The 15,208-nt window shown below is 39.1% G+C and overlaps 1 protein-coding gene across 2 annotated transcripts; it reads right to left on the bottom strand.

Annotated features, from left to right (window-relative positions):
* Positions 1-1,020: 1,020 nt before the first annotated feature.
* Positions 1,021-13,774, bottom strand: LOC105921056 (protein NLRC3). 2 transcript variants are annotated; one of them, XM_036146849.1, is made up of 9 exons: positions 13,700-13,774; positions 8,451-8,535; positions 8,115-8,219; positions 7,163-7,344; positions 4,115-5,903; positions 2,704-2,877; positions 1,972-2,145; positions 1,836-1,882; positions 1,021-1,746 (listed from the first exon to the last, which is right to left on the bottom strand). In XM_036146849.1, exons 2-9 carry the CDS (start codon positions 8,525-8,527, stop codon positions 1,223-1,225), a joined length of 3,072 nt encoding a protein of 1,023 aa, XP_036002742.1. In that variant the 5' UTR covers positions 8,528-8,535; positions 13,700-13,774; the 3' UTR covers positions 1,021-1,222. The 2 variants fall into 2 exon arrangements, with proteins under 2 accessions (XP_036002742.1, XP_036002743.1); XM_036146850.1 differs by lacking the exons at positions 7,163-7,344; positions 8,115-8,219; positions 8,451-8,535; positions 13,700-13,774 and adding an exon at positions 6,639-7,153.
* Between the last annotated feature and the right edge of the window lie 1,434 nt (positions 13,775-15,208).

The following is a 15,208-nucleotide window of genomic DNA, read 5'->3' on the forward strand; positions in this document are numbered from 1 at the left end:
GGGATGTTATTGGATGAGCTTGAACCGGCTGTTTAAAGTTTTTTGAGAGTCTGAAACATTTAAGTGTGACAAATAAAACAACAAAATAAGAAATCTACAAGCAGAGAAGTTATATTAAGCTGTGATTTTCTGCTCTCTGTATGTTTGTTAATGCATGAATAGAAACAATAAAGCTTTGAATGTCAGCAATGAAGCTTGTTACAGTGAAACTAAAGAAGCCTAGTCAATGATTTACTTAGCTTAGTCCTTTGTTAATCTAAGCTTTTTTCTTATCCTATGCTGTGGCGTCTCTGCATCTGGGGCCAGTAGGGCCTGGCCCCACCAGATGTCGCTGTGGAGCTCTATGTTAGCAATAATCAGTGGGACATGATCGTTCTTTATAGGGCAGTATTTAAAAAAGACAGATTCCCTTACCAATAAAATTATTTTTTAAACATTTGTCTATATTTCTAAGTCTGCCAGAAAACTGAGAAGCTCAGCAGCTAAATCCTTTTGAGGCAACTTAATAATGGGGCCAACCCACCAACGTTTGTTTAAATGATGAAATTAAAGTTGCAGCAAATCCTGTGGCCCCAAGCTTGGATTGCCCAATCAAAGACTGGAAACGCACACATTATGTTACCTTCTGCGTGATAGTGTGCGACCATCAAGGCGAGGCAAATTTATCTGTATAGCACATTTTAGAACAAGAACAATGCAAAGTTCTTTATATGATTAAAACACTGGGGAAAAAACAGGATAAAAGCAAGTAAATAAAACGGTTGGAATAAAATGTAGGAAAATTTAAACAAAATTAAACATAGGAAAATGTCATCTAAAAACAAATATTAATCTAGTGTTAGTTGTCCTTGCTAGCTCACTGAGGGATTGATGCGAATCTTTTCTGTTCAATAAATTAACAATATGAGTGAACCTTTATTTATAATTTTATGTATAAAAATTAGCTTATATAAAATATATTTTCTAGTGTGGTGGTGTATGCTAATTTATCTGTTTAAATTAAAATTGATCAGTCAGGTTGTGTGCATCACAAAAAAATTAGTTGCTGGTATAAGTGTTGAGTTTTTGTGCCTAACTTAACTTATCATGCCAAAGACGCCACTGCTCCTATGTGATATTTCCCTCTGTAATGTTTTTTCTGTTCATGTACTGCTCTTTGACTCGTCTTGTTACTGAAATGTGCTAAATAAATAAACTTGCACTGCAGAAGTAGCCAGTTTAGTTACTTTGGTTGACAGAATACAGCTGATGACTGGATGTTAAGTTCAACTGCAGGATAGAGAGGTTCTTTAAAAGCCATTGTGAACGTATGAAGGTGGATCAGACTGTCAGAGGAAACTCTGTAGAAAGACAGGGTACCAGCAGGCCAGTCAAGATACACCCCCAACCGACTGGTTCTAAGGGAAGGCACGTCTGCTCTATTGTTGTGGTGCAAAACGTAGAAACCATCATCAGAACAAACCAAACACCAAGAATCTTCATTGTGCCCCATCCTGAAACCGTCCGTCTTCTCTTTGACGATGGTTCCCTTATGTGTGACCCCAATGCTTAAGGATCCGGAGACCTCCACCTCCCAGTAGTGGCGGCCTGTCAGGCCCTGATCACAAAGCACCTGCTGGTGTTGATCAGAGCTTTCTGTGGGATTAGGAGGAGGATCCCCCTCCACCCATGTCACCTTCCTGTTTCCTTCAGACAAAACCAGGTGGTGGTGTGCTGCATCAGGGCTGAAAGTGAATTCACAGGCATCTGGAGAGAAGAATAAATGTTATTTAAACACAAAAAAAATGTTATTTTATCATCAGCAAAGAACATATTTATGTACAGATACAACATACATTTCCTGATGCCAGCCTTCAGTCTGGGACTCCCACCATAGTTTAGGCTGTGGGAGCAAGAATTACACCAAGTGAAATGTCTAAACAGCCATTTTCAGTTTTGGTTCAGACCTTTTCTGACAGACTAGATAATTACTTGAGAATGCTGAGCCTGTATCGTGGATCATCCCTGAGATGATAGAGCCGCTTGCTTCCAGAGTCTCCTGGATGGTTGTAGCTCAGGTCCAGCTCCATCAGGTGGGAAGGGTTGGACTGCAGAGCCGAGACCAGATAATCACAGCCTTTCTCCGTGACCAGACAACCAGACAACCTAAGGGTACAGTGTATGAAGATGGACATGTCTGGTTAAAAGCAACAGATACAGGTCCATCATGTACCAGAACCATTTTATTCAATGGGTTATCCTTATATTACAAAGAAAAACTGTTGAAAATAAGATTAAGAGAAGTAGAAGCTTAAACTGTTTGACATGAACTGTAATTAGTCTGCATTGCAATAAAACACAAAATGTGGACAAATGGATGATGAAGTTGGCAGTACAGGCACCCTGATAGTTCAATGTACTGCTCCTCAACCTACAGCAAATCTGCTCTGGATTGAAATCAAATACCCAGGTGGTCCCAATCAAGTTTGACTGACCTTACCATTAGTATTCAATATACCACATGAACCGTCTACAAAGATATTGCGAGAGAATGCAAAAGTATTGCATTCCCTGCAATACTTTTGCAAGGGAGAACAAAATAAAATAAAATAAAAAATCTCATTTCCCCGAGGGTGCTCCGTATATGGGAACTTCATTTTATTTATTTATTTAATTATTGCCATTGAAGGTTGTAGCTGAAGTTGCACTTTGTGAAGTTGTTACCTTAGTGTCTCCAGTTTGCAAGAGTTACTGGAGAGTCCGTCACAAAGGAGCTCCACCCCTGAATCCTTTAGGTCATTGTTGCTCAAGTCGAGATCCCTCAAAGCTGAGTGGGAAAACTTAAGGGCTAAGGCCAGATGCTCCATCCAATGCACCGTAACATTGCAATTGGCCAGCCTGGGGAAAGGCATTACAAAATAAAAAAAGTATTTATATATCTGTACTACATACACAAAAAGATGAAAATAAAGGATAAAGCCTCAACAAGAACTGAGAGAATTGCATGCCTATGTTAAACTTTCCAAACTCATGTTTACTTGTGATTGTTTCTACCACAATTCAATATTCAGGGTATACATTTGCAAGATTGTTTTTATTGCTGAAAATCACTGAATATCTTAACCTATTTCTCATTGTTACTCAGACACAAAGAAGAGCTGCTTTTTCACTTTAAAACACTTTTGTTTCCTTTCCAACTGTAGTTCAGTCTCCAAGAATTGTAACAGGTATTTACATTTTCCCTTAAAGAAAAAGCATAATACAGACAAAGGTGCACCTGCTGTACCTTTACATGGTACAGCAGATGCACCTTAACTTTCAATAAATAACCTGCAAGTTATTAGTAATTCTAATTCCTGGTCATCCACATATTTTAAATGTTTCCTAACTTAAAAGAGCTATAAAAAAAAGAGCTATAAGTAATACGGACACCTTGTGGCTCAAATCGGTACAACAGCTTGCCAATCAAAACAATCTAAAATGGCGTTTTTTAACGGTGTGATGCTGTTGTGAATTTTTACTGCCACAGGATAAGTCTATCATGTAATATTCTGTTCATTTACTGGCTGCTTCTCTTACTGCCTTCCATGTTAGCAGGTTGCTGCTCTTTTCAGAATCAGAATCAGAATACTTTAATAATCCCAGGGAGAAATTGTTTTGCCAAGATAAAATACAAAATGCTGCGCTCTGTGTAGAGAACCTTGAGAACTCTCATATGATTGGCTCAGGAACCAGGAAGTAAACACTCTCAACTGAAGTAATTCCTGACCGTAGCTCTAGGTTTGAAAGAAGAAAAACTTGACGAATACATTGTTCATGGAAAGGATCGATTGTTTACAGGGAATGTTACTTCCATCCCAGGTGACAAGTGAGAATGATTTAGTTTGATATTACAGTAAATATCTTACTTATAGCTGTTTTAAATGAATAGTTTATTAGTAGGCTTCAGAAATAATTTATGGCATGCTGAGGAGGTGGAACAATCATATGAATCAGGTGTGCTGGACCAGAGACACATCTAAAACATGAAGGACTCTGCTCAATGTCCTACAAATGAAAAATATTTAGCAGACTGACATTTCAGGAATATTGTAAACTACACAACTAAAGGAGATGGCAAAACAGATGGGCTTACACAGCTTTTTTGCTGCTCCTCACAGCTGGTATCAGCCTCCTTCTGCCATCATCTGATGTGTTGTAGCTCTTCAGATCCAGTATATCCAGATCATTCTTGGAGATCTGCAGCATGTGGGCCAAAGCCGAGCATTGCAAAGGAGCCAGTTCCATTTTTGAGCGGTCAGACAGTTTGAGATAGTCCTGAATTTCATCTTTGACTTTGTGATCTCCCATTTCAATCATGGTCTGGAAGATGTTGATGCAGCTGTCTGGAGACAGGGTTTTTCTTCGAATAGATCGTAGATAAGTTAGGATTTTCCTGTCCGTATCTTCACATGGGTCAAGTGGAGTCAACAGACCCTGAAGGAATCTCTGGTTTGGTTCAACCATCAGGCCAAGTAGGAATCGCAAGAAAAAGTCTAAGTGGCCGTTCTTCTTCTCCAGCACTTTGTCAACTGTCATCTTTAAAAGATCAAGTAAAGAAAGGTCTTTGTCCTCCAAAGACAGGAAGTCCCTAAGCTTGTTGGTTTTCTTGGTTTTTAAACATTCGTAGACATGCAGAGCTGCGAAGAACTCTTGAAGAGTAAGATGCACAAAGAAGAAGATCTTTTTCTGGGAGAAGACATCCTCTTCCCGTAGAACTGTGTTACATAAACCAGAGTAGATGGATGCTTCTGCTATGTCAATGCCATAGCCTTCCAGATCTTCCTCGTAGAAGATGAGTTTGTTTTCTTGAAGCTGGACAAATGCTAGCTTCCCGAGTTTCAGAAGAAATTCTCTGTGAGTCTTCAGGAGCTTCTCTCTGTTTTTCTCAGGGTTCCTGTCATACTTTCTGCTTCTTCGTTTTATCTGAGCAAAGAGGAAATATGCCATTAACTCTGTCAGAGTTTGGGGGATTTCTGTCTCTTCCTTTTTGTCAAAAACTTCCTGAAATAAGACGGCAGAAATCCAACAGAAGACTGGGATCTGGCACATAATGTCAAGGTTTTGTGAGGACTGAATGTGAGTTGTTATTCTGTCAGTGAGACCAGAATCATCTCTAAATCTCCTTTGGAAATATTCGACTTTCTGAGCATCGGTGAACCCTCTTATCTCTGTCACCATATCGACATATTCTTCAGGGATCTGACTGGCTGCTGCTGGACGGGAAGTTATCCAGATGTTGGCATCAGGAAGGAGGTTACCCTGGATCAGGTTCACAACAAGACCCCCTATAGATGTTACAGCGTTAAGAGAAGTTACCCTGGTTGAGTTTTCAAAGTCCAGCTGATGTCTGCTTTCATCCAGACCATCGAGGATCACTATAATCTTAGATTTGGCATAACTCTGGTAATCTTTTAGATGCTGGAGAGCTCGGTGAAACTCAGTCAGCAGCGCATGGAGACTTTTCTCTCCTTTACTCAAATTCAATTCTCGGAAAGCAAGACTGAAAACAAAATCAACCTCTTGGTTTGCTTTCTCCTCGGCCCAGTCAAGGATGAACTTCTGAACTGCAAATGATTTTCCAATGCCTGCAATTCCCTTCGTCAGGACTGTTCTGTTGGGTTTCTCTTGGTCAGGTCCCAATTTGAAGATCTCACTGAGACTGACTGAACTGTCAGACAATGGCTGATCTCTCTGAGTGTTTTTGAGCTGTCTGTACTCATGTTCTTCATTTGGTCCATCATTCCCTCCAGGGGTGATGATCAGTGTTGTGTAGATACTTTGGAGGGAGCTATGATGGTCACCATTACCTTCAGATGTGAAAGTAAATTTGTCTTTCATCAGTTCTTTAAAATTCTTCTTTGCTTCCAAAAAGACAATGTTTCCTGAAATCAAAGGCAACACATATCAGAGATGTAAATGAGAGGAAATGTAACTAAGGTAGAACAGTGTCAATGAAACAATGCACCTACACTTTGGCCCAGATCCCATCTTCTGAGGAGGCATATTTAGTAAAAGAAGTGAAGTGAAGGACTAGTGACTTTTAAAACTAAAATGGCATCCAAAATGAAGCTTCGTTATCAGACGAAAATATGATGATAATAAATTAAGTGAATGTCATGGGCAGCCAAAACCTAATGCAGAAGAGACAGACAAGGAGAAGCCTCATAGCAGAGTAAAGCCCAGCTCAGCAATCTCATCCAGCAGATTGAGGACATGGCTGATCTTGGGAGATACTAGAGATGGAAGTTGGCTTAACAAAAACAAAGCCCAATGAATGGCCTAATACTTTGTTAATTTGCTGGTGATAGACAACCAACCACAGATTACTAACAATTATCAAGCCATGTTACACAATTTAATGGGGACATTATTGAGCCTACACAATTGAAGCATCCAGCAAATGAGCCTGTTTCGTTTTACCGTCTACCCAGCAAAGAGCAGTTCTACTTTGCTGGGTAACCAGGTGTCCTTTAAGACAAACTATATTGTCTAAACAAGCACCTACAAGTGCTTGTTTACACAAGTTACAAAGTGTATGTTGGATGCAATTCTGCTGCAGCAAAAAATTGTAAAGTCTGGCATCTTCCTCAGAAATTGCTTTCTAATTTTTTACTCACACTGTGTGACACGTTCAAGTCCAGCACAATTTTTCATGGTACAATGTCCCTGGGGCTTTTAGCTTCAGTTGTAGCTGTACAGAACAGAGCCTCAGTACAGACATCATAGTGGTTGCATCTGTGTTGAGAAGCCATACTGACTCTATTTCAACTTGGCTGTGGAAACTGCCAAGTTGAAACAGAGGAGAGAATAACAAGTCCTTCAATGTACCTTTACTCTTATTAAAGATTACCACTAGCTATCTTGCCCATATATCTTGTAACAGCTGTGACAGAATTAGCTGATATCTGTCATTTTTTACAAGACACCTTGCTTGTTTTTCATCGCTTGCAATGGGAGCCGTAGATCTAAACCATATGATTGGATGACATTATGAATTGTTTTTGTTAATGATGACAATTTTAGCTGGTCAGAATTTGTCCCTACTCTTTAAATAATTAATTTAAATACTTAGTATTTTTCAATGTCCATCTGGTTACACATTTTATTATTGTGAAGGTCAGTAATAGCCTTTAAAACGTACCTGTGTCTTTAAGCCATTTCGCTCCACACTCTGAGCAGGGGGAGTCTATTGGTGATTTAACCTGATCCGAACCCAAACTCGCACACTGCTTACATGACAGGTGTCCACACCTGAAGCTTACTGGATCCGTTAAAACATCTTTGCATGCTGAACAGCTGGCTTGCTTCAGACGGATTTTTTGACTGTAGAAACAACAAATATACAGTAACTCAGCACGAACAACCCCATCAGTAGAAAATGTATTTTCCTTTTGATTATTTTAGTTTTGATTTAAACTGAAAATAAAGAATGTTTGGTTTTGTATTAGGATTGTGCATTAAAAAAATCAACACTGAACAGAGGGGGAGAAATATGCTACCGTACATACAACTTAGTCAACTTAGTCTTTGGACATCATCATTTGGGTGACCAAGTACTCCACTCCCACTAAGCAATAGCTTCTAACAATCAGGACAGCGGTGTGTGGGTCCTTGATTTGCATCTTACTTTGAATCCGCCTAGGAGGATGGGCCTCCATGTCCTTAAAAACAGCAATGATCCAACTGCAGGTTGCTCAAGTGTAAGCCACCAGAATTGACAAAGACTCCTGGACAGGTGTTGAAATGTTTTTAGAAAGAACTGAATGAAGGTCCAGTTGCCTCCAATAAGCCTGTTTGCTGTCAACAGCTCAATACACTTTGTGTATATTCTAAACTGTAAGTTCTGACATGAACTGTTGCTTATTTTTGTATCATCAGCATTTCACTTTCCACCACTACAACAGTATCAATAAAACAGCAAAACATTGAAATTAACACAAAATTCACTTTCTCATATTTTAGTCAGTATTTTATTTGTCTTTTGCTGAAGGCTTTAGAAATAATTAAAATCAGAGTGTATTTGGGGAGTAAAAGGATAGAGAAAGATGGATAAATAAGAGGAAGATGGAGAAAAAGAGAAGCTGGCTGCGTACCATGTGGATCTGTCTTCCCTAAAGTTATATGGCAAAAGCATGGACCTGGCACTCTTAACAGAGACACAGCTGGGACCTGTTGACTTGTCTTCATTCTCCTGTGGACTAGAAGCAAACTTTATTTGCATCTAATTCTGTATTTTTAATTAATAGGATAATTTTGCAAACATTTAAATGAAAACAATGAAAATACAGGAGCATGTACAGAATCATGAGTTGCATCTCAAACACACATACGGCACAGCTTTAAATCCATCATGAGAAAGCACATACTGGCACAGTAACGCACATTAAAGTGAATCTTAATTTTCCTGCTCATGTTCTCTCTGATATTACCTGACTGTTGGCCCTGATGAGCCATTAGCGGATCCGTTCTGTGTTGCAAGTCTCTTCCTCCTCGTCTTGTCAGACATGGTTAATTCTGCACAGGATTGACAGAAACACTTAACTTTATGTTTGTTTTTAAGATAGAAATTTAAGTTCAACCTCAGAAAGATACTCACAACAGCTTGTTGTAAGTCAAGCCAAATATATTTATAAAGCACTATAAAAATGTATACTATACATTTTATACAATTCAAGTTAATTGTATTTATATAGCAGCAATTCACGCTAGGTCATCTCAAGGTATTTTACAAAACCAAACAGCACACATCGATCTAGGAGTACTTTCTATGTTATACGGTAATAGCGGGTGATCTGCCCCTCTGGATGATGTCACAGCTAACTTTCACAATTCCTGTGTATTAGGCTTTTTTACTCTTATTCTTAATATTCCAGGGATCATGCAGTCTCTACTTCAGGGATTAGTGGTTTTATTTCATTATAGAATCTGTTTATTCATTGAGGTCTTCACATTCTTTTTCCTCCTTGTTTCTGCCGTATCATTGCTCTACCTCTCCCTACCTTTTGCTTGTCCTGCTATTTACTTTAACCTGCCCCCTGTTATGCCTTCCTTTATTTAAACTGCTTGCTCCTGTCCTTGCTCCTTTGTTATGCAACCCTTTGTCACTTCCTGTTGCTCTCTGGTCTGTGCATGATTTCCTGCCTCTAAGTGTTGCTTTTCCTCCATTAAAACAATTAATCTCGTCATGCAGCTACCTAGCTCCTTTCTACGTTTCGGTCCAGCATCCACCTCACAGAACATGACATACAGGTTCAGAAGCAAAGAGAAGAGGTCGGTCTCAAGAGCAGATTTAAAATGTTTATTGAAGAAGTTTTTTCAATTTGCAGGGGTATAACAATAACAAAAATTGCGAGCTGCAATAATGAAAGCCCAATCTCCCCTGAGCTTCAGCCATATCCTTGATACCTCCCAGCAACAGCTGGTCTGCTGATCGTATGGACAGAGAAAGGGAGAGCAGGTGCAGTAGCTCAGAATGGTAGGGAGGGACAAGACAATTTAAAGACTTAAAAACACACAAACAAGTTTTAAAATTCATATTTAAATGGACTGTCAAGCACTCCAGAGAGGATAAAACAGGAGTAATATTCTCTCTCCATGTTCCAGTTCATGCTGTGCAGCAGTGTTTTGCACCAACTGAAGGCACAATAAGGATGACTTGCTCACTCCAAGTTAGAAACCTGAACATCATCTGCATAACAATAAAAACCAGTGTTATGCTTTTTGAAAATTGAGCAAAACCAATGTTTGCATTAGTAATGTTTTAGTACCACTTTAGTGAGTGATTGTGTTGGTAAATTTAGCAACGTGTTGCAAGTTTTACAACATGCACTCACGTTTTGTCTTAGTAAAGATGTATTGAACATTACATACAACAATAAAAACTTGATATTATAGAACTTTGAACAGTTAATATTTAGCCTTGTGCTGTTTTCTTAGTTGTTTTCTCACTTCTAAAATGCTTGTTCTGCTTTTTCATTGAGATGACTGTTCAAAAACATTAACTGCCTGTTACACCATCGCAGAAGCAGATGGTGTAACGCTTTCTTCCCTTTTTTTCCCACATAAAAAAGGGAAGAAAGCCGTTAACAGATCACAGTTGCCATCTTGCATTACACATGAAAAGGCATGATCCCCATGTACAAAGTTGAGGAGAGCTTCGGAGACCTTGTCAAAGTCCTTGACCCGAGGTACATTATGCCCAGTCGCAAGCACTTCATTCAATTCGTGTTGCCTCGCTTATATAACGCATGCTGGGCCAAGGAAGAAAAGGGGGTTCGCAGCATGGTGCATTATGCCTTGAAAACTGACCTGTGGACAAGTCAGGTGACGCAGCCCTATATGAGTGTAAACATCCATTTCATCAATGAAGACTGCACCCTCTCTCTACGTTCTGTTGACAGCTTGAATACTTTCTAGATGACCTCACAGTTGCCATGTTAGCCCAAAGTATGTTAGTTGTCCAATAGTTTGTATCATTCTACTATTGCTGCATATGTCTCACACACACACACACACACACACACGCACGTGTGTGAGAGTCTGTTACAGTTTATGCAAAACAGACCAACAGACAAATACATCTGCAGCCAAAAGGTGGGGCTTTATATGCAGAGGATATAAACCAACTGTCATACCCATTATTATTATTGTGGACCAAACCAAAAACACTCCCAAAGCTGATAGTTTGCTTCACTTACTGAGCCTTCCTAGTTTTTGTTTTGTTTTTTGTTTTTTTTTTGCAGCTCCAACGGTTGTGTTTGCTTAACTTTTATTCATTTTGGGCTTTGTTCATATCAAAGGGGAGCCTCATGAAGGCTTAACGACACAATAGATCAAATCTAGATTGCTTCAGGTTGAAATGCTGGATCACCTGCCACCTTTTGTGTTTCAATACACAGCAGACCAGCAGGTGTGTTGACACTAATTTAAACGGGCAGGATCACTGCCAACGGACCGTCAAAGGGGAAATTTAGACGTTATCTTTGTTCTCATTAAAATACTCTACAGACTGGCCCACATAGGATTTAGGGGTTATGTTTAACGGTACTTAGCTAAAGCATTAATTGGCTAAATTCAGCATATTCAATTAATGATGTGATGATGTGAGTTATTGAAATAACTTATATATGTTCATCTTTTTGCCAGCATTGTTCACCCATCCTTCTAAAAAGAGTTAACACGGATTGTCTTGTAGGTGTTTAATTTGTGCCAACCTCACATTATAATAATCATATAGACTACATGTGTATTTCCAGCTGAAGTAAAGGTGGTGTTATTTAAGTGAAGAAACGTTCCGTAGCTCTAATGGTGTTGGAGAAAACATATATGAATGGAAACTAAAATATATGAATGGAAAATTAGAGCTGGAAATGCCAACATCTGATACAGAATAAATTATTGCTTTCATTCAATGTAGTTCTGTTATTAATCTTGTGTTTCTCTGACTATGGAACACCTTTAAACTATAACTGAGTGCAACAGTAACATTCTTGACAGCGCGACATTCAGCCGCCTCTGGAAAATTTTCTGCGTCTCCTACATTATTAAAAAGCTGTCGTTGGTATAAAAACAAAGAGCAGCAAAAATAAATTGTTAAGAACTGAGGGTGTTACCTCGCTGTGTTAGAAAAGCGATGTGATTCATTCATCCATTCATGCACCCGTTCACACCCTCATGGTGGTGAGCTACATTGTAGTCACAGCTGCCCTGGAGCAGACTGACAGATGAGAGGCTGCACAGAACCACAGGCTGGTGCTAAATTTCACTGCAGAAAATTTAAAATAATTTAATGGCAATAAAATCTGAACTCTGAAATATGTACATTTCTCTCAGCTCCTACTTAGCAGGACCCCCACTCTGAAATAAAAATAAGCTATACAGCTCTTTTAAAAAAAAAAACAAGACTTTTGTCTTTTTCATGTAATCGGGCTAAATCAGTTGTATCTAAACTAAGTTACCTAAAAGAAATTATTGCCTTAACTTGATTCTTTTAGCAAGCCATGTAGCTTATTATAATCTCAGGTTATGAACAGGTGTAACGTAACCTCAGTGTGCACATGCAATGTTGCTCACAGAGGTCAAGTGAATACTCAGCGAGTTTGTGTGTTTGCTCAGACACATTAAAAAATTAGGGGGAACATTGCTTTGCCTCCCCTTCCACTTTCTATCTGTAGAAGTCAGCTGAAGAGGCAGCTGGAGAAACTGAACCAGAATGACGTTGCAGGTCCAGCTCTCTGGGATTCTACAGCACTTCAACCTTGTTCTGGTCAAGGACAAAGTCCCAGTGTTGTGGAAGACCATTTGCATTATTGCGATAGCAAAGAAACTCTGCTATCCGTCCTCAGTGACTAGACCTGTTGCTCTGACGTCCCACATCATAAAGGTCTTAGAGAGATTCCTGTTGGCTCACTTGAGTAAACAGACATCCAGCTATCAGGACCCCCTGCAGTTTTTCTTAATCGTCATGAAGTTAGAGGTGAAGATGCCATCATGCACTTGCTTCGTTTAGACAAAGCTGATCTCTTTGATGGACATTAACGCCTACAGAATCCCAAAGAAAGCCAGCACAATTGCAACAGACTCCACTCAGCCTGGAAACATTTGCTCTTCTCGCTCGCTACAAAAAGGTCCAGGACTTTAACAACTAAATCCAAAAAAAAATTTTAAAAAAATCATCCCAGATCAGTCACCTTAATCACACTATCACTTGAAGACACTTTATGAAGTTTGTCCCACTTCCATTGATGAGAATTATTTACTCAGACTCTCACATGCTGATGTCTATATTTGCTCACTTACTTTCTCAGGAGGAGTTAGCTTGAACATCAATGGTCCTTTATTATTTTTTTACATCATCCTGTGAACCGACTGCTACCCGTCTTTTTGACTCAAACCTTATTTAACTTGAACATTTCCATGAATATCTGCACCCTTTTTTAACGTCTGATACATTCATGCAAATATACAGTAATCTAAATCGTTATGTAAACTGACTGCAGTCTTTTTAACTGAAAAATTTAAATCTTATCAGATGCTAATTAATGTTTGCATGCTTTAGCTTCTCAGGAGGTGTCACTGTGTAAGCAAGTAAAAGCAACTGAAACATGCCTTGTTTTGTGTCTTATGTGTAAATAAAATGTCAATAAAGACTCTTGATTAACAGAACGTAGTAAATATCCTGAGTGCTGCTAACCTTTGCTGTAGGACCTGGCCTACTGCAGGGTTTTCCATTAGACATTTATTGAACACATTGAATGATGATTTAAAACGTAGAGAGGTGTGATTCTGGGAACTATACAAAATGAATGGCAACAGGCATAAAAAGAAAATATATAATTATATGCACATTTTACTAACAGCATTAGTTACAAGATACAACACTTTAAATAGTATTACCCCACATCATCTATGTAATTCCACTACAACACAAACATGCAGAGGTTAAGCAGCTGGTCCTTTAACGGAGACTGATTGCCCTGTGCAGCCACGCAGCTCCAAACAGATCATGTAGAACCGATTGTATCATTAGTCCAGAACAAAGCTGCACATATCACTGAACCTACAACACAAAGCTTCACACCACCATGCATGAGTCTCTGACAGTCATTAATGAGTAAACTATAACTAAACCAGACACAAAGAGGAGCAACACCGTCACATGGCTAGGGAGCAGACTTACTTTGCAGAAAGAACGCACGCAGCAGCAGCAAACGGTGCTCCAAAAATGCCCTGAATGGGGAAAAACCCCCTTCTCTCTGCGCCTTACCGGATAAATGAAATCTGGAGACGCTGCTGCAGCCACACGCGGGAACAGGTGAGCCACGAACTCACTCCTCATTGGCTGCCACAGGGAAACTACACAACTGTGGGCATGAACACTTTCTATGCACTACTACTACTCCTCCTATGTACTACTATGACCACACAAAATAACTTCTCAGTATTAATGTTTTCAAAACAGCGGCAATAAGTAAGAAGAGAAATAAATATATTGATAAAACACTAAACTAATTTTGCATCCACATGGTGCTCATGCTTTCACACATGATAACCGTGTTTAACTATCGATGGAGGAAAAATAAAGACAGCAGGTTTTGAGCAGGATTAAAACAAGGAGATAAAGTCCAATGGATGAAATGCAGCAGTGGGGAGTGCAATGTAGAAATAGGACTCACACTGTATGTTGTTAGAACACAAATTTTTTTTTTTTTTTTTTTTTACATCTGACATAGAGGATCAAGACAAGTTTTTCCTGAGGAAGATTCAATAGGAGGAGCTCATCGAAACCGAAAATCCTCTACAGAAAATCCTCTGCAGAACGTCTACATATTATTTTTAAATTAACAGACTTTAATGAAGCTAAAACAATGAGTAAAAATTAACTTGGGGTGAATAATTTTTCATGTCTTTGTTGCTTTTGTATTTATGATTTTGTAATGAACAGAGGGAAAGGACCCAGAATTCAGCCAGACCAGCAGAGGTTTCTTTTAAAAGAAGCTCTAATCACAAACTCAAAAAACAGGGGAAAAATCCAAACAGGCTGTCGAACAAAAAGATGGCACAAAAAATAAACAGATGAGCAGGGCAGACAAGGCAGGAACAGCCAGGACCGAATGGCTCAGGTTTCTGGAGAAACAGGGGTCAAAAGTCCAAAAAGCAAACCTACATACAGAATTCAGAGGAGGAGACTCACCCATACTCAACAGGACAACCTGGCACTGATGTCTGGTCTCAGCAGTTTATATGGAGGTGGAATCAGGTGAAACTGGTGAGAGGTGATTGCAGCAGGGGTGGAGTTAGACAGGTGTGCAGAGTAAGTAATTAAACCAGACATCAGTGCTGAGGCTCAAAACAAGAACAGATCAAAAATTCAAACCTAAACTAAGAAGCTTCTGAAGACATAACTAAAACAGTAAACACGAATCTAAACAAAAATCCAGATAAGACAGAACTCAAAACAGCCAGATAATAAAAGACAGGAGAGAGCAGGAAAACTAAAACTAACATAAACCATAACAGAACTCAGAATATTACAGATTTTTCATGTTTTTCATTTGCTCACCATTTAAAGTAGCTTCATTAGTGAATCATTGCATGCTAAAGGATGCTTTGTTTTTTACATCAGCAGAAACCTTTTAGTTTCTCTTTCTCTACTGAGGGCAGGTCACAGCTGCTCTGAGCACGTCAG

Source organism: Fundulus heteroclitus, chromosome 14, assembly GCF_011125445.2.
Source record: "Fundulus heteroclitus isolate FHET01 chromosome 14, MU-UCD_Fhet_4.1, whole genome shotgun sequence".
Classification (NCBI taxonomy): domain Eukaryota; kingdom Metazoa; phylum Chordata; class Actinopteri; order Cyprinodontiformes; family Fundulidae; genus Fundulus; species Fundulus heteroclitus.

Bases quoted from the DNA above. Each gene is read 5' to 3' on its own strand.
- LOC105921056 (XM_036146849.1), bottom strand. From the start codon at position 8,527: ATGTCTGACAAGACGAGGAGGAAGAGACTTGCAACACAGAACGGATCC. The intron at 7,345-8,114 runs GTACGCAGCCAG...TTGTTTCTACAG, and splicing joins AGGGAAGACAGATCCACATG to TCAAAAAATCCGTCTGAAGC. The intron at 2,146-2,703 runs GTAACAACTTCA...CTGTACCCTTAG, and splicing joins TGCAAACTGGAGACACTAAG to GTTGTCTGGTTGTCTGGTCA.